General features: G+C 36.9%; 1 protein-coding gene across 3 annotated transcripts in view; it reads left to right on the top strand.

Annotated features, from left to right (window-relative positions):
* Positions 1-21,889, top strand: part of kdm6bb (lysine (K)-specific demethylase 6B, b) — a 46,440-nt gene extending 24,551 nt beyond the window's left edge. For all 3 annotated transcript variants that reach the window (XM_073829340.1, XM_073829339.1, XM_073829341.1), the window contains 20 exons: positions 2,204-2,286; positions 2,390-2,513; positions 2,615-2,695; positions 3,468-3,663; positions 3,766-3,975; positions 5,065-5,199; positions 5,411-5,767; positions 6,078-8,533; positions 9,418-9,544; positions 10,772-10,877; positions 10,966-11,171; positions 11,486-11,592; positions 11,731-11,799; positions 14,701-14,849; positions 16,563-16,677; positions 16,769-16,956; positions 17,042-17,183; positions 17,261-17,387; positions 17,472-17,642; positions 20,152-21,889. In XM_073829340.1, the coding sequence (XP_073685441.1) occupies positions 2,395-2,513; positions 2,615-2,695; positions 3,468-3,663; positions 3,766-3,975; positions 5,065-5,199; positions 5,411-5,767; positions 6,078-8,533; positions 9,418-9,544; positions 10,772-10,877; positions 10,966-11,171; positions 11,486-11,592; positions 11,731-11,799; positions 14,701-14,849; positions 16,563-16,677; positions 16,769-16,956; positions 17,042-17,183; positions 17,261-17,387; positions 17,472-17,642; positions 20,152-20,175 (5,085 nt within the window). In that variant the 5' untranslated portion in view covers positions 2,204-2,286; positions 2,390-2,394 and the 3' untranslated portion in view covers positions 20,176-21,889. The remainder of the gene's footprint in view (positions 1-2,203; positions 2,287-2,389; positions 2,514-2,614; positions 2,696-3,467; positions 3,664-3,765; positions 3,976-5,064; positions 5,200-5,410; positions 5,768-6,077; positions 8,534-9,417; positions 9,545-10,771; positions 10,878-10,965; positions 11,172-11,485; positions 11,593-11,730; positions 11,800-14,700; positions 14,850-16,562; positions 16,678-16,768; positions 16,957-17,041; positions 17,184-17,260; positions 17,388-17,471; positions 17,643-20,151) is intronic.
* The last annotated feature ends 233 nt before the right edge of the window (positions 21,890-22,122 follow it).

Below are 22,122 nucleotides of genomic sequence, written 5' to 3'. Positions count from 1 at the left end.
GATAGGTTTGTGTAATCTGATATAACTCAACCTGTTTGACGGCACATTGTTGGTCTGCTTTAAAATTCGATTACAATGGGAAAGGACGCTTACATTGCCCAATAAAAAGGAAATTTCAAAGCTCAGGAGACTTGAAGGGATACTTCACCCAAAAATGAAAATTCTGTCATTAATCACCCTCATGTTGTTCCAAACTCACAAGACTTTCGTTCGTTTTCGACTTCGGAACACAAATTCAGTTATTTTCAATCAAATCCAAGAGTTTTGTGACCCTGCATAGACTGCAACGTAACTGACACGTTCAAGGCCTAAAAAAGTAGTAAGGACATTGTTAAAATAGATAGTCAATGTGACATCAATGTTATATATAATGTTATAAAGCTACGAGAATACTTATTTTTTCTCTTCCGTGTCATTCTTTGATGCACGTTCACAAGATTACCACAACGGATGCGTGGTGCTAGCATTTGTAGAACGTCGATCTTTCTTAGTCCATCGACTGTATATTCTGGTTAAATTAAGGAATATACCTCTGAGCTACATTAAACAGTGTGTACATCTAAATGCCACTTCAGATGCAGCTTCTGTGTTTCCTCTGCATTGCAAAGATGAATTTTGTTGATACTGATTTCATTTGTTTGGCATAACAGCTCAAATGTAAGAATTTGACTCAAAAGATGATGCACGCTTTTAGAAAAATTGGCCTTATAAAGACAAAAAAGCCACAGAATATGAAGAATATAAAAAAATCAGAAGTCAGCTATCCACGGTATACAGCACAATAACACAGTCATCAAAATATTGTCTAATTATCATTATCGATACAATCCCAAAAAATAGTGAGATACCATTTTTTGTCTATATCGCACACCCCTAGTCAGAAAGCTCTCGGATTTCATCAGAAATATCTTCAATTGTGTTCCGAAAGACTGACATGAGGGTGAGTAATGACAGAATTTTCATTTTTGGGTAAAATATCCATTTCAAATATATGAATTGAAACATGCCTATTGTTCAGATCTTCTGAAACTCTAGAGTAGATGCCTGTGACATTTCTAGACAAAAGTCTCCATGTGTTCTCCATTTAATCTCTTTGCTGTTTATGAGAAACAAGAGCTCTCAACATAATAGTGTTTTTAATGTGCTACGCAGCTACGGCTATGTGTGTGTGAAAAATAAAAATACAAAAGCTTACAATGTATTATACATCTAGCAAATGTGTCAAAGTTCAAGCGTGTGTTCAACCGAGTATGAGTTAAATGTGCTATTATGCGATGCAGATAAGAGGTGAAACAGTCTTTAACAAACACAAAGAGCCTGCAGTTGCCCTGTCCTGATCTGAACCAGAATGCACAACTGGAGTTCTACAGTATGAGAGCTGAGCTATTCATGGACCAAAAAGAGCACAAATGCCCTCCTTTAACCTCACACACTTGTTACGTTCTTCCGATGATAAAGGACAGTTGGTGTGGGTGGGGTGGAACATGGGGGGCAGAGATAAGACGAACAGGAGCCTGTGGATTGCTGCAGATGCTTCAGGTTGAACTTGTTCCAGCGTTGCACGTTTGATCTGTTGCCGCAGTCAAATCTAAAGGAAGCGTCAGTCAGGTGCTAGATACTCTTCAAAGGTGTGTGGGCGATGTGAAGATCACAATGAGATTTATTTCTTTGACAGTTAAGGGCATTGTGTTGTGTTGTGTTGTGTTGTGTTGTGTTGTGTTGTGTTGTGTTGTGTTGTGTTGTGTTGTGTTATGCAGCACATGCTTGTGGCTACCATGGAGCCATGTTGTCGTTTCTCTCAGGAAACTGATATTGACCATCATTTACAAGAGCACATCCTGAAGATTTCCTTTCTGCTGTCCCCTCCCTCATTCAATTTCTCGTCTGTCTTTATGTCTCTAACTTCCTGTGTGCTGTACTAAGTCAAACACGATTATTTCTATTGCTTATACTAAAGGTTTGTCAGATCCCTAACCCTAAGTATTATAATTAAACCAGTAGCTCGCCCTGGATCGTCTTGAATAATACCTGACAATTATAAAGGGTGGAAAATCCTGCAAATTTACATTGAAGGAGGATCCACACTACTAATGTTCTAAAAATGTCACACAACAGGGCCTTACTGTTATCATGTGATATTATGAAAGAATGCTTACAGCTTAACTCATCCTTGTTATTTCTTTTTTCTCTTTCTTCCATTCAGAAAAGCTCAAATTGAAAGCGAGGGAAAGTGTAGTGATCTCTGTTGAGATCTGCAGTGGAGGGTTTCTCAGACTCATCAGCGCGGTGAGTATTCACAGGATGCTTTCTTCTCTCTAGAACAAGGTATATCACGAGTGAACAGCTACAGTAATTGCTTTTGTATGTGTGCGTGTTTGTCTCGCCTCAGGCTGAATGTATCACATAGCAGAGCAGTATTCTGGACGTAACTCGTGGGACTCCTTCCCCTCTTCTGGGCCGAATCGAGCACCATGGGCCCCAGGCAGCAACCGGCACTGGGCCCCTCCATCCAGGTTGTCCATCCTCCACACACATTTAGCATAGCATTCATTAACTGAACAGTGTTTTATTGTGTATATATTAGTTTTTAATTAATTAGTTATTCCATTTTCAGGTGCAGTGGAGGGAACTATCAATCCCCATCCCAAAACTACACAGCAGGAAGAAGCTACCCAAATAAAGCTTATAACAACAGGTCAGTTTTTTTTTCTGCTCTAGAGCACTGATTTGTAGGCCAAATCCCAATTTGCATCTAATATACATTGCCTTGTAGAAAGCTCTACAGGCAGTTCTTTCAACCTCAGGGCTTGGTTTTTTCTCTGATATACATTTTCAGCTGTTAGACCTTTTATTGAGAGATGTGTGCCTTTCCAAATCATACTCGTTTAAATGAATTTGGCACTGGTTAACTCCATTCGAAGTGTAGTAACATCTACAAGTCATATGAATGCTTTTGAGCTAAATGTAAAGTGTCCCAAGGTGTGAATACTTTTGCAATGTACTTATTTAAGTGTTTTATTTTTAGTAAATTTGCAAAGTTGTCACAAATCTGTTTTGTACTTTGTCATTAGAGTGTATGGGGTGTAGATTTAAAGCAGTTTGACATAAGGCTGCAACATAAAATGTGAAAAAATGAAGGGGTATGAATATTTTTGCGAGGCAATGTATGTAACTGTATTACCACTGCATTGGTAATAGTCAATACAGTATATATGTGACCCAGGACCACAAAACCTGTAGGTAGATTCATGGAACATCATCTTTACTTATTATCCTAATGATAAAAGAAAAATTTATACTTTTGACCCATACATTGTATTTTTGGCTATTGCTACAAATATACCCGTGCTTCTTAAGACTGGTTTTTTGGTCCAGGGTCATATATTGCACAGATAATAAGCAAATCTGTCATCTTAACACTGCTCTGTAACTTCCACTAATTGTACTCCCTCTTTATTTACAAACAGGCCTCCAGGTTTCAGCAGAGACAGGCCCCACACGCACCCCAGAGACAGAGGTATCGGAAAAGAGCAGAGGGTCCCCAGGGTCTGCGGACCAACACAGAGCCAGCACCACAACCCAGAACGCCCCACCCTAAACTATAGCTCAGGGTGTGGAGGGCATCTCTCTAGCAGCAACAATCACAGCAGCCAGCCACACAGAGTAAGGGCATCCAAATTGATAGAGTTGCAGTGCTATCAAAGATGAGCAAAACACAAAAAATGTCCTATTTCCTGATCAACTCAATGTTTTTTTAAATTGCAGTATGGGGGTTTACATCAGCAGCAGCGTTCCACTGTGCGTCCTCCACAAACCCAGGGAGAGAAATGGACACAGTCTCAGTCCAGGACATTCCAAGGGCCCTCTCTTAAACGTCCAGTTCCTCCTCAAAATATGTCACCACCACTCCGGGACCCATCCCCTCCACGAGACGACTGTCCCAGCAAGAGGAGCAGGAGCAACAGCTCACATCAGGTCAGTCATGTTCTTTTTCATTGTTAAAGATTAGTTCACTCCAGAATTAAAATATTCCGATAACTTACTTCTATGTCATCCAAGATGTTCATGTCTTTCCTTCTTCAGTCAAAAAGAAATTAAGGTTTTTGAGAAAAAAATTTGAGGAATTTTCACCATATAGTGGACTTCAATGGGGATCAACAGGTTTGAAGGTCCAATGCAGCTTCAAAGGGCTCTAAATTCCTACATCCCAGCCGAGAAATAAGGGTCTTAGCTAGCGAAACGATTGGTCATTTTCTAAAAAAAAATTAAAAATTATAAACTTTTTAACCACAAATGTTTATCTTGCACTAGCTTTGCGTCCATGACTTCACACATTACGTAATCATGTCAGAAAGGTCACTCGTGACGCAGGTGGCAGTTCTGACCTGGTGTTTACAACGCAAACATGCAAAGAAAGTCAAACACCCTTTACAAAAAAAGATAAAACAACGATGTCAGACCATTTTGAAGTTGGAGGAGAAAATTACCTTTTTGAACCAGCGTACATAGACGAAGAACTAACCGTGTGTGACCCTTCCAACATGATTACGCAATGCGTGAAGTCGTAGATGCGCATCACAAAGCTAGTGCAAGATGAGCATTTGTGATTAAAAAGTATATAATTTTTTTTTTTTTTAGAAAATGACAGATCGTTTCTCTTGATAAGACCCTTATTTCTCAGCTGGGGTTGTTTAGAGCACTTTGAAGCTGCATTGAACCTGCAGTTTGGACCTTCAACCCGTTGATCCCCATTGAAGTCCACTATATGGAGAAGAATCCTAAAAATGTTTTCCTCAAAAACCTTAATTTCTTTTCCCTAAAGAAAGAAAGACATGAACATCTTGGATGACATTGGGGTAAATGAACTAATCCTAAAAAAAATATGTGCAAAGAAAACTACTGTTTACATTAAACTATCATATTTTCTGTTAGTTTTTGGTTATAAAGATCTATGTCAATCAAAAAGTTTTGGTTATAAAGAGGCATTAGTCTTCAAGCACCACCTGCTGGTCAGAATGAGAACATCCTTAAGTGATAATGGACGACTCTTAATCAATTCTGTAGAATTTCCACCTGAGAGAGAAATATTTAATCAACCGTCCACCCCCATCACATCCACCTCGGCCATGGAGCCCAGGATACAAAAGCTCAATGCCCTGGAGCCTGTCTGAGAAGAGGTCCTCCCCCTCATGCTTTCAGGTAGACCAGTGGTCTCAGCAGTATTTTTTTATATATATGCCTGGAAGGCAGCAGCAGTTTTAGGAGGGTTTATAACTCTATACACACATGTGAATTAAGACAGTGTCATTTTTACACATTAACAGCCCTAATCACATACTTCGCTTTAAATCTATAATTTACAATTATATAATCTGTACTGTTAATGAGCATTCCTCTTTCTCTCTCAAAGGAGTCCAGTCATTCAGTCATGAGAGATCACACCTACAGACCATATTCCCTCCCATCACCACCCAGCAGTGCCCCAAGCCAGGGCGTCCACAGCAAGAAACCCACCAAACAGGGGCAACCTCATCATCCGGTCCGAGATCATCCAGGCCCCCATCCCCGTGGGGCCAAAGGGGGCTGGGATTGCCCATCACCAGCAAACCTCACCAGTGTGCCTTACAGTCAGCAGCACCAGCTCCCTCCACCACAGAGGCACACCGGCCCTTCCAGCAGCCCAGCCACCTCAGTACCTCAACCCAGATTCAACACAGCACACCCTGGCTGGAAAACCCAGAGCCGTTCGGGAAAACATGGCAGCAGTGTGAGTAAATGAAGGAGAAATGTTCATTTCTGAGTCAACTATTCATTTCAATATTATGCCCAGTTTTTAAAGAACTAGTCTCAGCCTCAGACAACACACCCAAAGAGTATATAAGTAGGCGTTCTTGGCCAGAATAAGCTTCAAGACTTAATATCAGTAATCGAAAGTCTGGCAACACAAGACCATCAATTAAATATCAAATCAGTAAAAGCTGAAAAGATTACATTTCAGAAAGCAATTCATATCTGTTGAGCTGCTCTTTTGTATTCGTATAGACTTGTGAAATGTTTGGGCATTTGTTTCTCTGCAGGAGACAGGGCGTACCACCTCTGGCCTGGAATCTCAAGAGTCTGTGGGTGGGGACCGAAAACGGGCAAGCGCATCTAAACATATTAGCCGCCAACGAAGTCCTATCCAGCCATACAGCAGTGCAGAGGGTAGAGTCACAGATTGTTCAGAATGGAGGAGCCCAGAGACTGGGTCAAAGAAACACAATCAGAGAGACTCAGACTCCCCTTCTGAGCCCATCACTCAAACCTTAGACAGAGGTCAGAGGGCACAAAAGTCCGAAATGAAGAAGAGCAGGCACTCTAAACACCAGACTGGATCCAAACCCACCCACAAGAGCTCCCTCAGCAAGCTGGACACCGAACTCTTGAAACACATTCAGGCCAAGAGGAGGCAAAAGGAGCGTTTAAGAAGGAAGGAGAAAAAGAAGGAAGGAGAGCTGTTAGATACAAGAGAACGGATGGAGAAAAAAATGGAGGACAGGAAAAAGAAAAAGATAAAGGATGGAAGAAAGGGACATGATAAGAAGAACATACATCAAAATGGCCGAAAGTTGGGACAGATATCAAGAAGAGCAAAGGAGGAGAGAAAAAAAGAAACGCATGAAGACAGGAAGAGTGAGCCCTCTTCGAAATCAGCATCCCCTAGTTTAGGAACATTGTATCTTAGTGATTCTGAACCTCTTCTGGATGACCTACTATCTGAGCCACTTGATCTCAATCACAGAGAGGAAGAGTCCTCTCAACATACCTCAGGGTTCATCCTACCTTCTGTTAATAATAACCAATCAACCCATAAAGCCAATACTAAAGCCTTAGAGGTTGACGACCAATCAGACTCTTCTGAGCCTGACCATGTAGACACTAGCGATGATGACAGTGTAGAGGACCATGATGTTGGCAGGTCCAAACTTATTCTTCTTGATAAGCAGAAGGTTTGTAATGAAGAACCCATCGGAAGCAAGGAGGGTGTTTTAGGGTTGCATACTGCCCCAGACCTCCTCCCGGCTCACTGCACCTATAGCGAGGAGCTCCTAAGGCTGGACCCACCAACAAGCCCACCAGTTCTGAGCTGGCAGGGCTCTCCAGTGTCAGACTTAGGTGAAGATGAGGAAGGGAAAGAGGGAGATTTGATTAGAGTTCTGAGGAGGCCAGTGCTACAACCCAGTCCAACACATTCATCTCCACTAAGAGATCAAGTGGAGATCAACACTGGAGTCGACTATTGCCATAGTGACCTGGCCAAGTTGTACGGTCTTCCTGAGTCCTCCAAAGCAATGGTAACTGAGGAAGAAGATGAAGAAAAGAGAGAGGGTGAGCAGAAAGATAGTAGTCCTGATGTATCAAGCAGCTCAGAGCCCAACAAACCGCACTTGCACCAAATGGACACATTCAAATCAACAACATCAGCGATGGGCAGCCATAGATACACTTACAGGGGTGGGCCATTTGGTCGGCCACCTCCTGGTGCTTTAATTGGGGTAAAATACTCATCATCTTTGTCCTTGGGTCCTGAGATCAACCCTCCAGATCAGCATAGTCCACCTGCCACATCTCCAACTACGGAAATCCCAGATCAGGTCACATCACCACTGATCGAGCCTGCAGAGAAGGACAAAGAGAGTAAAACAGAGGAAGAAAGAATGGAAACCAATGCAAAAGAGGATGAAATTGAAGAAGAAAAGGAGGAAACTGAGGTGCAGAAAACAGATGAACAAGATGAGATCAAAGTAGCTGAATCAGCTGAAGACCCAACCTGCACTTCACTGGAGGAGAAGGAACCTCTAATGTCTCCTGCTACCCTGCAGGCTAAACTAGTACAAAGCTGTGAGCTACTGCTCAATCAAAACTCCAGCCCTGTGACAAAGGAAATGAAAGTCAGTGGGTCCACATCTACTGAGAAAGAACAGGAACATGACCAAGCTAGAAAGAAAGATCAAGTGAGGTCTCCAAGAAAAGCTGGTAGAGGCAAGAAAGGAGAAGATCCCGAAAAGACTAATGGAGGAAAGGATAAAAAGGACATGGTGAAGGATGAAACAGAAACAAAAGCTTCATCCTCTGAAGGTTTAGATGAGCACTTGGTGGAAATCAAGAACGAACAGGTTGTCCCAGAAAACCAAAAACTCGACTTGAAAGATGGAGATAAAGAATCTAAAGAAATTCAGAGAGTAAAAGAGACAGATGTTAAAAAAGAAACCATAAAAGAAGACCCAGTAAAGGCTGGTACATCTGCCACAACCAACACGCAAACCTCAGTTACTGTGACACCCTCAAGTAGATCTCTGCTGCTGGAACGGGTCAATCTCCTTAATCTCCAGGAGTTGTCTAAAATTCCTTTGAAAGAACTGAAGATCCGTTTGGTCAAGGTTGAGAGCGGAGGTCGGCAGACTTTCATTGCCTCAGAGATCGAGCAGAAGACCATGCCACTCAATGCCATCAACATCAAAAATAGCGCAGCTGAGGTTGTACAAGCCTGCAAGTAAGTTCACATCTGACTTTAGGTCTCAGATTATTCTGATGCACTTAATAGTTATTAGCGGCGCTTGCTAAGGCTAAATAGCTATTAAGCTACAGGCAAGATTTCATGGACTGACATTGAAGGCACCTGAGTCATATCCAAAACAGAACATGATAGAGTTGGGGTTGGGCTCTTTCAACTTGAGCCTGTAATCAACCACCTTAAGGCTGGAATACACTATATGACTTTTGCCCCACTTTTCCCCACAGTCTAAACAAGCTGACACTAGTTGCTGAAAGTCATAGCTGGTCTACAGATTAGAGTTGACGGTTTTCAGAGAAAATCGCATAGTGTATGATGGATTTTTTTAGCTTCAGACTATGAGTCCATCCATCCATCCATGTTGTCATGCAACAACTTGAAGGTCTGGTAGTGTACAATTGTGTAGTATATGATGCCCAGTTTTTTTTTTTTTTGTGACATAGTCGGTAAGTGTATGATGCCTGGTGTTTTAAAAAGCTTTTCAGATTTTAAGTCATGTACTCTAAAAGAACCACTCAGCAGCCACACAGCTCCACCATAGTACCTATTTACAGCATCCTAGCATCATAATATTTTCTAAACTCGGTCCTGGAGGGTCGGTGGATTTTTGCTCCAACTTGCCTCAACACACCAGCCAGGAAGTTTCTAGTATGCGTAGTAAGAGCTTATTTAGCTGGTTAATGTGTCTATAATTGGGGTTGGAGCTGAACCCTGCAGGACACCGACCCTCCAAGTACGAGTTTGGACACCCCTGGTCTATAATTATTATTATTTTGACTTTGATGGGGAATACGTCTCTTACTTAAGTTTTATGTTTTTCTTTCTCTGCATTTACACATATACCTTCTCTGTTTCTGTGACAGAGGGGCAAACATCAAGAGCAAGTTTCGGGAGTCGTACCTGCTTCCAGCGCTTTCAGTGAAACCTGACCTGACCACCGAGATTCCTATTCCCAGAGAGAAATTGAACCCTCCAACACCGAGCATTTATGTGAGTTGATGCTTAGAGTTTATTAAAGTACTAAAATTTGATAATCATATATGGATACATTAGAGGTCTTTACTGTTGTTGTAACAATAAACAATAACCATTGAAGTTGTCTGATTGTCATTACAACAGTTTTAGTGCCACATAAAAAAAAAATTACAAGACTGGAGTCCATATTTTGACAGTAAAGTCGAAATACTTTGAGAATACAGTCGAAATGTGTTGAGATTAAAGTCAAAATTATAAGAAAAAATTCAAATTGTTTCAAGACTAAAGTCGAAATGATGAGAATAAAATTGAAATGTGTCAAGAATAAAGTCAAAATTATGAGAATTAAATCGTAGCAATTAAAGTTATAATATTTAGTATAGCCTGTACATGCAAATGGCCCCAGATTGAGAAATTGCCAGGCCACTGGATTTGATTTGAATATGGGATTATTATCAGAAATCAAACCATGTGTTATACTCTGTGGGACAGTATTCTTGAAAACAATATTTAACTTTTTCGATTGCATTTATTAGGCCTATTTGTAGTGAGCCAGCCACCCAATAATAGCAATAAGCTTTGTGCTTTTGGTACTTTTAATTTAAAACAGTCTCAGCTTTCAAAATCTGTCAGTTTTATAGTGAAATACAAACAAGATGTCTTGCAATAATGTATTTTTAATGCTCTTTAATGTGGCAGGACAGATCATTGTATTCATGTGAATCAACCGTCTTTTCGGTTACAATGAATTAAATTAATTTAAATTATCCTGTTTTTTTTTTTTTTTGTGGAAGTATTTTTGAAAGTTCACAAAAATGTCTGTGGCATCAAAGCTTTTGTTTCTCATATGTTTAATTAAAAACAACAAAACGTTCGAAAGGTTAAAGTGGACTCCTAACAAATGTCTCATTGTAAACCGTAAGATGACTGATTCACATGCCGCTTAAACTGAGGCAAATACAGCGTTCTCTTAGCGTTCTGGAAAAACACATTATTGTAATAGAAATAATGTTTGTATTTTGCTATAAAACTGACAGATTTTGAAAGCTGAGACTTTGGAATATCTCCTGGTGCTCCCAATGCAGGCCATTTGTATGCGCAAAAGGCTAGAATAAACATTTCAACTTTTTTCTAGTAATTCCGACTTTATTCTCAAAATATTACAACTTTAATCTCTTAATTTTAGATTTTTGTATGTCAAAGTCTGATATCCTGAATTTGTTTTTGTTTTTGTCTTTTTAGCTAGAGAGTAAAAGAGATGCTTTTTCTCCGGTACTGCTGCAGTTCTGCACAGACCCTAAAAATGCTGTTACTGTCATCAGAGGACTGGCTGGATCCCTCCGTCTCAGTGAGAAAAAAAACAATTTCACAAACACACATACACTATGTCTACATTAATCTGAAAACTTTTAAAAACTTTGTTTTTTTTCTGGTAGATCTGGGTCTGTTCTCCACTAAATCCCTGGTAGAGGCCAACTCTGAGCATGCGGTGGAGGTGAGGACTCAGGTGCAGCAGCCGGCAGACGAGAACTGGAACCATTCAGGATCCGCCCAGACCTGGCCCTGTGAAAGCAGCAGATCTCACACCACCATTGCTAAATATGCACAGTACCAAGCGTCCAGTTTCCAGGAGAGCTTACAGGTAGAAATTGTTACCAATGGGTGCCTTAGTGGGATCAGAAATCAACTCTCCCAATCTCATGCTTAACTGAAGTCACATCTACGACTCAACGGGAAACACGCTGGTGGCAGTATAACAGTCTGCCTCACCTAAAGTTATATTCAATGAAATGAGAAAATATTACATGAAATGTCCCTTCTCCTCCCTCTCAGAACAAGGGCATTGCAGTTTGATGATGCTGAGTGTCCAGGCAATCGCCTGGAAGTTTTAGGTACACAGTGACATACACGCTCAAAATGAAATGTAAGAAAGTGAAAGTTATTTGTATTTTTTAGGAAGAGAAAGACAGTGAAGATGAAGATGAAGATGACAAATCAGAGGAAAAAACTGTGAAAAAATCCAACTCCCAAGGAAACACTGCGACTTCTACCACCACATCCAGGTAGAGTTAAAAAATAAAGTTTAAACTATCATATAACAATACATATAGATTGCTGTTACCAGGCCCAGACTACATTTAATTTTTTTGTTTGTTTGTTTTTTTTAAATACCGTCACTGAAAAGTTTCTTTTTTTAACAGCTCAGAGCAGAAAGCCATTGGAAAAATCATCAAATTTGGAACCAACATTGACTTATCAGACCCCAAACGGTGAGAGATGTTCACATTATTTGACAATCATCCATTAAAAAAAATGTTTAACAGGGAGACTATGGGGGTTATGCACAACAGACTGCTGTATTCTAGAAAACTAGGATGTGCTGTTGGTAAAGGGGTCATTGGATGCCTATTTTCCACAAGTTCATATGATTCTTTAGGGTCTTAATCAAAAGTCTATAATATACTTTGGTTAAAAATTCTCAATAGTAGTGTAAAAAAAACACCCTTTTACCTTGTCAAAATCAGCTCTGCAAAAACTCATTTTATTGCATGGTCCCTTTAAGAGCAAATGATCTCTGTGAGCCGTAATGTTTACTTTAGCCGCGTTGAGCCACATTTAGCGGCAAATCTTGCCATTAAGAACATTATTAAGAAAGGCAAAGATGCATAAAAACCCTTATACTCACTTCTGCTGTGGGTGAAGCTGCATCAGGAATGATTCACACGAACAGAGACGCACATGTAGATCAGGATCGGCGCTTTCCTTTTAAAAACAAAAGTAACATTATCCTCTGCATCTTCAGCGGCTCAGATGTTGTCTTCCTCTGCATCTGAGTCGACACAATGGCGATCGGAGTCGGACTGTTAGGTAAGGCGCTCATGTCAATCAACTATTGTGGGAGCGGCAAGAAGCTGAGAATGACTTGATTTTAAAAAGGGGATATTACTTTTAAAGATTAAAAAAACACTGGGTGGATTTTTATCATTGTAGGGTGGTTGTGTACACAAACTGCCAACACACATTAATGTTCAAACCACATGTAAAAGTTAGTTTTACATCCGATGACCCCTTTAAATATGTAGCTCAAGATGCCTTCCAAGGAGATACCAAAGATGATGATAACTGATGTCCATCAGTATGTAGATTGATATCTGAAAGACATTTGGATATTAAAATTGAATAAAGCACCAACAATAACAACAACCATCTAGATTAGCTAATTACCCTAATAGTTTATAGATAGTTGTCCATAGAAATCATTTTCATCAGCAAGTGGTTTGGTCAGGTGACGTTATTCTCTATGCTTTTATAAGTATCATTAGGGGCCAAGCACTGAAGGTGCGAAGGCACCTATTGTATCCATAGGCGTTATTATTATTATTCCGTTTCTTCTTCTTCTTCCGCCGCAAGTCTATGGCAGCCCATAGAACCGCTTGCGGGAAAGTTGTATAATTTGGCACACTGATAGAGGACAGTCCCAACATTAACCATAGCAAGTTTGGAGTCTCTAACTCAAACTCTCTAGCGCCACCACTTGTCCAAACTTTCAAAAGATTTATGCTAATAACATTTGAATCGTAAGCCACACAACAAAAATTCTTTTTTCCTCTGATTCCTTGGCTTATGCCGAGTCGAATGGACACCAAAATTCAAAAATCGTAAGGTTTAGTTTTTTCGCTATTCTCAATTGTTCATAAAACCTACTTTTTCGAACTCGTAGGTTTCGAATCCTGGGCCGTTGCACCGATTGTCACAAAAATTGATCCAGATCATCTTCAGACCATGCTGGCAAAAAGTTATGGAATTCAAGTCGATTCGTCCAGCCGTTCTCGAATAACACGCGAAAGAATTCTACGAAAAGCTAGCAAAAATCAATGTGAGGCTATATCTCCGTAACAGTTTAGCATATTGAAACCAAACTTGGTGTGTTATAACAAGCATGACCTGAAGCTACCTGCAGTGTTTCGGTGCAGTGCCCCCTAGAGGTGAAGATGAGATACGAAAAATGGCTATTTTTCTTTATAACATCTGAATGATTTGCCCAAAAATCACAAAACTGGTCTCTTTAGATTCGGTGTGTCATACCGAGTCGAACCATATCCAATTTTCCCATGTCAGCCATTTTGAATTTAGCTTTAAAATGCTGTATCTTGAGAACGGTTTAGCGTATCGTTTCGACATTACAAAAATGTTCGGCACCATGCCATGAAGTTGGATCGTTAGTTGGATTTTCACCAAATTTGACTCAGATCATCTTCAGACCATGCTGACAAAAAGTTATGGATTTCGTGTCGATATTCGAAACCGTTTTCATTTAACGCATCAACGAATTTGCTGAATAGATGCCAAAGTGTATCTGAAGCTGTATCTCTGCAAAGCTTTGAGATATTGGCACCAAATTTTGTATGTGGCATTGTCACCTCACAGTGATTACACCACATCAATTTGGTAACAGCGACACCTATTGGTCAAGAGTAATAAACCATTCATTAACTATCAATTATAAATTGTCCAAAAATGCTAATAACTGTAGATAGCATTAGCCTATTGTAATGAAATTAGTCTCAAAATATTCCTTGGGTCATGCCGACAACATAGATACCAAATATGCCACAGTTGGTCAAACTTCTTGTCCGCCATTTTGATTTGTTGAAAACCTACTTTTTCGAACTAGTCCTAGACCGTTTGTCAGATTTTCACCAAAATCGAGTCAGACCATCTTCAGACTGTGCTGACAAAAAGTTATGGATTTCACGTTGATAGATGAAACAGTTTTCGTACAGCGCCTCTACAAATTTTAGGCTTGATGCCAAAATGACTCTGAGGCTTTATCTCTGCAAAGCTTTGACATAATGACACCAAACTTTGTGTGTACGTTTGTCACCTCACACTAAACACACCACATCGATTTGATAACAGCGCCACCTGTTGGTCAAACCTAATAAGCCATTAAATCATATCAGTAGGTGTTCTACATTATTTTTCTGTCGTTTTGACTAAAATCATCCTAAAATGGCTTCTTTTTACTTATTGTTGCAGTTGGTCTGCTGTTCCTGCCATCCTTAGCTCCTCATTTTCCCCTTTGAATGCTTGGCCCCGTAATTGCTGCTTGCAGCTATATTTATTACTTGCATTGGTGTGAGTAAAAGACTGTGGGTTCTCGTCTTCAGGTGGAAGCTACAGCTGCAGGAGCTGTTGAAGTTGCCTGCGTTTATGCGCGTTTCCTCCAGCGCGAACATGCTGAGTCACGTTGGCCACACTATACTGGGCATGAACACAGTCCAGCTTTATATGAAGGTCCCAGGCAGCCGCACACCAGGTTAGTGTACACACACACACACAAGGTATTTGTGCATTTTAGACTTCTCTAACCCGTGCAAACTTATTTAGATTTGAAATAAGACATTATTGAATTCATTTATCAAGGTATTTTCCTTGTAGATTTTTTTTTGTCAGGTTTTACTACATTTTAGAAGTTTGGTCTCTTTGAGAATAACAAACCTTTTTCACTTTCAAACATATTATCAAAGACAAACATGTTTAATATAATTTTTTTTAAATAGGCTATATATTGTTATCATGCAAAAATTAAATTATGCTATTTTGTGAAATTTGACCTGGATATGTTGAAAATAAAACAATACATGGCCACAAACCTAAAGTCATCCTCTCTTAGGGGCATCAGGAAAATAAATTTGATTTATTTTACCTCATTTTGCTTCACTCCATCCTAGCGCTCTCTCTCTCTCTCTCTCTCTCTCTCTCTCTCTCTCTCTCTCTCTCTCTCTCTCTCTCTCTCTCTCTCTCTCTCTCTCTCTCTCTCTCTCTCTCTCTCTCTCTCTCTCTCTCTCTCTCTCTCTCTCTCTCTCTCTCTCTCTAGCACATTTCCATTGTGCTAAATAGAATTTATAATTATTTATAATATTTTTTTTGTGAAATGTGACCTGGACATGTTAAAAATAAAATAAAAAGAAATTATATATTTTTTTTCGACTTTGAATACTTATATTTGTTTAAAATGTAGGCATTGTTTTTCCATTATTCTAAATACAATTTAAAATTATTTTAATTATTTGTAATATTTTTTTGTGAAATGTGACCTGGACATGTTAAAAAATAAAATAAAAAGGAATGAAAAATATCAGGTTATACATAATTTGTTGTTTTTATAAATGCATTCTTCACTTTCTGTATGCAAAATAGAAATTATTACATTTTTGTGACCTGGACATGTTTCTTTTTTCTTTTTACCTTTGATTATTTATATTTGTTAAAAAATAAAAATAGGCCCTAATTTTCCATTATGCTAAATAGAATTTATAACTATTAAAAATTTGTATTATTATAATATTTTTTGTAAAAAGTGACCTACACATGTTCAAAATAAAATAAAATACAATACAATAAAAAAAAACAATAAAATTAAATTAAAATAAAACTATGAGATCATATGCATTTTACTTTATTTTATTTTAATAAATTCATTCTCTTTTTTCTGTATGCAAAATAGAAATGGTGATGTTTTTGTGACCTGGAAACGTTTAAGAAAGAAAATAATTTTTTTTCTTACCTTTAATTGCTTGTATTATTTTCCATTATGCTAAATATAATTTATTATTATTTGTGTTAAACATTTTTTAAATAGGTCCATTTATTTAAATCCAGTTATACATTTAAATTAATATAATTTTTAAATAAAAGAAAAATATCAGTTCATACATGTTCATAAAATAAAATAAATTAAAAACATAAAAAATGCAACAATTCTCTTTTTCCTTTTAATTACTTATATATATACACACACACACACACACACACACACATATACATATGTTTAATTTTTTCACTTTGCTAAATAGCATTTAGAATTGTATTTTTTGTGAAATGTGACCTGCACATGTTTCATTATAAAATATTATTTTATTTGTGTTTTAACCCAAATAAGCTTTATTTGTATTTTATCACATAAACTTTGTTAAATGTGACTTTGTGAGCTTTGTACAAAACCTAAAGTCTGATTTCCTCTCTCTAGGACATCAGGAAAATAATAACTTCTGTTCAGTGAACATCAACATTGGCCCTGGAGACTGTGAGTGGTTTGCCGTCCATGAACACTACTGGAAAGCCATCAGCGACATATGCGAAAAGTATGTTTTGGATCACACACACCACTTATTTTCATGACTTAGTGATAACAAATGGGATTAAATAAAAAGCGATATGTCTTCTGCGTGTTAGGCACGGCGTGGACTATCTAACAGGCTCGTGGTGGCCGGTTCTGGAGGATCTGTACCGCGCAAACATCCCAGTGTACCGCTTCATTCAGAGACCCGGAGACCTGGTGTGGATCAACGCTGGCACTGTGCACTGGGTGCAGGCCGTGGGCTGGTGCAACAACATTGCCTGGAACGTGGGCCCTTTAAATGGTAAGTCTACAGTGTGACAATAGAGGGCGCCAAAGACATTCACCAAATATTTACTGTAAATACATTTGGCTTTTTGTCTTCCCAGGCTATCAATATCAGCTGGCTCTTGAACGCTTTGAGTGGAACGAGATCAAGAAAGTAAAATCGATCGTCCCCATGATTCACGTGTCCTGGAACGTCGCCCGCACAATCAAGATCACAGACCCAAACACATTCAAGATGATCAAGTGAGTGCACCGCTGTGTCATTATGACCTATTTGAAATGATTTTAGAGTTTTACACCCTTCTTGTCTTGTCTTTCAGACATTGTCTTCTCCAGTCAATCAAACACATTCAGATTTTAAGGGACCAGCTGGTGTCTGCGGGGAAGAAGATCTCCTATCAGAGCAGGGTGAAGGATGAGCCAGCATACTACTGCAATGAGTGTGATGTGAGGACCACCCCAAATGGCAAATAATATGCTGTTGTGAGATATTGCGATTTTTTTGATGTCTGTGACTGTGTGTGTGAACAGGTGGAGGTGTTTAACCTGCTGTTTGTGACCAGTGAGAGCAGCAGTAGGAAGTCGTATGTGGTTCACTGTGAGGACTGCGCTCGGGAGCAGAGCCCAGGTCTGAGCGGGGTGGTGGTGCTGGAGCAGTACCGCATCAATGAGCTCATGAACACATATGATAACTTCACTCTGGTAAGACAAATATTCTCTTACATACTAATGCACTAGTGTAACATCATATTTTATTTTACTTTTAGTTTTAAATATAAAAATAGGCTTCATTTTTAGTATAATTGAAAAAAAGTAATATTTTGTAATCGTATTTAATTTAATTTTGTTATTTATTTATTTTTTATTTATTTGTAACTTTGATTTTTTATATCTGTTAAGAAATGAAAATAAAATAGGCCCTAATTTTCCATTATGCCATTTATAATTATTTGAATGATTTATTATTATAATATTTTTTGTGAAATGTGGGCTGGACATGTTAAAATAAAATTAATAAAAAATATATATGAGATCATATGCATTTAATTTAATTTTATTTTATAAATTCATTCTCTATTTTTGTGACCTGGACATGTTTAAGAAAAAATCCGGAGGTTTTTTTTTTTCTTACCTTTAATTGCTTGTATTATTTTCCATTATGCTAAATAGAATTTATTATTTCCAGTTATTTAAGCCCAGTTATTTTATTTAAATTGAATTTTTTAAATAAATTATTATTAGTATTTTAAAGTATATTATATTATATTATAAATTATTAAAAAATGTAAATATATTATTATTTTTTAAATAAAAAGAAAAATATCAGTTCATACATATTTTATTGAAAATAAAATAAACAAAGATAAAATAAAATACATTTAAAATATCATTTTATACATATTCATAAAATTAAATAAAAATATCAGTTCATAATTTTATTTATTAAAAAAATAAATCTTTTTTAGTATGCAAAATAGAATGTATAATTTTTGAGAAAAGTGGACATGTTTAAACAAAAATATATAATTACATATTTTTATATTTTATAAGTGACATTTAAGAAAAAAAAAAAAAATATATATATATATATATATATATATATATATATATATATATATATATATATATATATTTTTTTTTTTTTTTTTTTTTTTTTTAACATTAGATTCACAATAGGCTTGATTTTCATTGTGCTAAACAGAATTTGTGAATTGTTACATCAAATGTCTAAAATAAAATAAAATAAAATAAAAATATTATTTTATTTAAAAAATAGACTATATTTTAAATAACGCAATGTAAAATTGATTATTTTTATTTATTTATTCATTTATTAATAAATAAGCTTCACTGTCTAAAAATCATAAAAAAGAGATAGATATTACTGTATTTTAAAAACAGGCCTAATTGTCATTCGAAAAATAAAATTGATTATTTATTTAATAGATTTTCATATGCTAAACAGAATTTGTTAAGTGTGACCATGACATGTTTAAAATGTTTAAATTAAATAAATAAATAAAATAAAATACAAAAAATATATATTTTATTTAAAAAAAATATGTAATGCTATTTCTTATTTTACTTGAAATAGGCTTGATTTTCATATGCTAAACTGAATTTGTGAACTGTGACTGACATTTAAAATAAAAGTAAAATAAAAAAATGCAACAATATACATTATTTTATATCAACGTGTATTTCTATTTTTTATTTTATAAGAATTTTTTATTAAAAAAATGAGGCTTAATTTTCAGTATGGATAATATAATACTATAAAATGTGAGCTGGGCATGTTTAAAACTAATTATGTCATTTCTTAACAAAAAATAGACTTGATTTTCATTTTGCTAAACAGAATTTCGAAATTGTGACATGTCACGTGTTTAAAATAAAATAAAAATCAAATAAAAAAATATGGATATTACTGTATTTTAAAAATAGGCCTAATTTTCATTTGCAATATATATATATATGTGAACTGTGACCATGGCGTGTTTAAAATAAAATAAAATATTTATGATATGTGACCCTGGACCACAAAACCAGTCATAAGGTTAAATTTTACAAAACGGAGATATATACATCATATGAAAGCTCAATAAATAAGCTTCCTATTGATGTATAGTTTGTTAGGATAGGACAACATTTGGCCGAGATACATCTATTTGAAAATCTGGAATCTGAGGGTGCAAAAAAATCTAAATACTGAGAAAATCACCTTTAAAGTTGTCCAAATTAAGTTCTTAACAATGCATATTACTAATCAAAAATTACATTTTGATAGGTTTACAGTAGGAATTTTACAAAAAATCTTAATGTAACATGATCTTTACGTAATTTCCTAATGATTTTTGACATAAAAGAAAAATCAATAATTTTGACCCATACAATGTATTTTTGGCTATTGCTACAAATATACCCCAGCGACTTAAGACTGGTTTTGTGGTCCAGGGTCACATATTTTACATATCATTTAAAAATAAATGATATGTAGTGCTATTTTCATTTTATTTTAAATAGACTTAATTTTCTTTCACTAAACAGAATTTGCAAGAAATTTTAGTTAAACAAAATAATAATTTTATGTTTCTTGGACATATTTAAAATGTAATCCATCGATGACATGGTTATTGACAACTATGATCTTATGTGTACATTTTGACCACATTTTCCCAGCAATTATAATGCAGGAGTTTTCTGTTGGCAGGCTCCAGTCCCGTGCTGTAGGTGAACTTGATGTCTGAAACTACACAGCCATAACCAAATCTCCCACCCTCCTGCCCCAAAGCAGCGGCACAAACCTTACGTTCTCCTTTTTCCTTTCTTCATTTTTTTATTCTTTTAACCAAAACCACTACTGCAGACTTACGGAACAGCCAATCAAATCGCTGTTTACTTCACATTGTTTACAATACTATGAGCAGATGTCTCTCCAGCGCAAGTCGTCTTCCCCTCAGCCAGCTACTGACGGGACATCTGATAGTTGTCGTGCTCCTGATTACAGAACGACTAGAGTGGTGCTACATCATTGGACTCGAACAATAAAGTATATCTTGGCTATCAGGTCGCTCATCCACAATGGATAACTGCTGTGATTCCTTTTTAAAAAAAAAAAAAATAATAGTCAACTTGCCGAACATGTGCATTAATTCAGGTACTGCTGTAGTTTACTTTTTTATGCAAAAGGAAGACGATTTCACCGGTTCAGTAATTCTATGTCTCTGGTTTATCTGAGGAAGTGGTGCTTTGATACAAACAACGGGGGATTCGTTTCTCTTGGAGCTGAAGACCATTGCAGTGGCATTAAGTTTTCGATTTGTTTCTGTCGTTTCGGTCGTGTCATATTTACTACAAGTCTGATCTTTGTAAATGGTATTTGCATATTTGACTGGGTGCTATTTTTTTAAGTTGTCAAAGGTTTTCGGAAAGAAAGAAAAACTTTTTTAACAGTCTAGACGTTACACCATTTGGGCCTTGTGGTATGCATTTAGACAAAAGGTGATTTCATGGTATTTGAATTGAAATAACAACATTTTCTTAGAGCATTAAAATATCACGTGAGGTGCAGTATATGTAACAGTTATTCCAAAAAATACGGGTTTAATCGAAAATTATTTGATTGCTTTTGTCTGGAAAACCTTGTGTGTGTTACGTGAATCTTTTTTGTACAACTAAAAAAAAAAAAAACTAAACTAAAAAAAATCATTCCTGCAAACTTGTGGCTTTTGATGCATTTCTCAATCTTTTTTCTTAATTTTTAAGCATAACTGAATTATTCTTTCTTGGTTTAGTTTTTTTTATTTATTTACTTGTCTTTTCCTTTTGTATTTATTGATCGCTCGTGATGCTTCTCTTTTCGGAGACGTTTTGTAAATCTTTCTGTTGTGCTGATGTGGTGAGGCTTATGGGGGAACGTTTGATTCAAAATGGTGCTGATCCCCCTTCCTCCCGGGTCTTTCTCTCTCTCTCTCTGTCTGTATAAATGATCTGTAGGTTTGAAAACATGAATTTAATCTCACAAGTTGGTGCTTAGAACAGAGTCAGTACACTTTTATGAACTGAATGTCTTTGTACTGTATATTTAAGACATGACATTTGTTTGCTTTCCATGAGGTACAGGATATTGTGACACGTGTATGATTCCAGTCATCCTAGCTGTTATGATAATTATGACCTTTTCTGATTTGTATCATTATTGCAGATTATTGAGAGTTTTAGAATTGCGTTCCATCGATACCTCTCGGAGTTTGTTTTCAGGTTTGTTGCCATTTCATTTTGTTTGTTTTACTGTATTAAAAAAGAAAGAAATAATACAATGGGAAAAAAGAAAAGTTAAACATTAAGGAACTGAGCCAGACTCGTCTAAAACATTTTGTGATTTTTGTGTGTTATACATGATATAATTCTAACTATAAAAAAATAAATAAAACATTCTGATAAATTCACGCATGTTTACGTGTAAGTTATTTCTGGATTGTGTGTGGAAGTGTATTAGAGGAAGGTTACAGATTCACAGTCTCCTGTCTGTCTGCGAGTGGAAGCGGAGGCCTGCAGAGGTCATGGGACAGGAGTAATGTTTCGCTGACACCTCAGCGCTCTCTGTGGACTTTACTGCGGAAATCCTGGCTCCAAGGACAGGAAGACAGGTTTTCCTCTTTTATGACTGTCAGGATATATC

The sequence above is a fragment of the Garra rufa genome, chromosome 23 (assembly GCF_049309525.1).
Source record: "Garra rufa chromosome 23, GarRuf1.0, whole genome shotgun sequence".
NCBI lineage: Eukaryota > Metazoa > Chordata > Actinopteri > Cypriniformes > Cyprinidae > Garra > Garra rufa.
The sequence above is the reverse complement of the archived record's forward strand: the minus strand, read 5'-3'. Positions and strand labels throughout refer to the sequence as shown.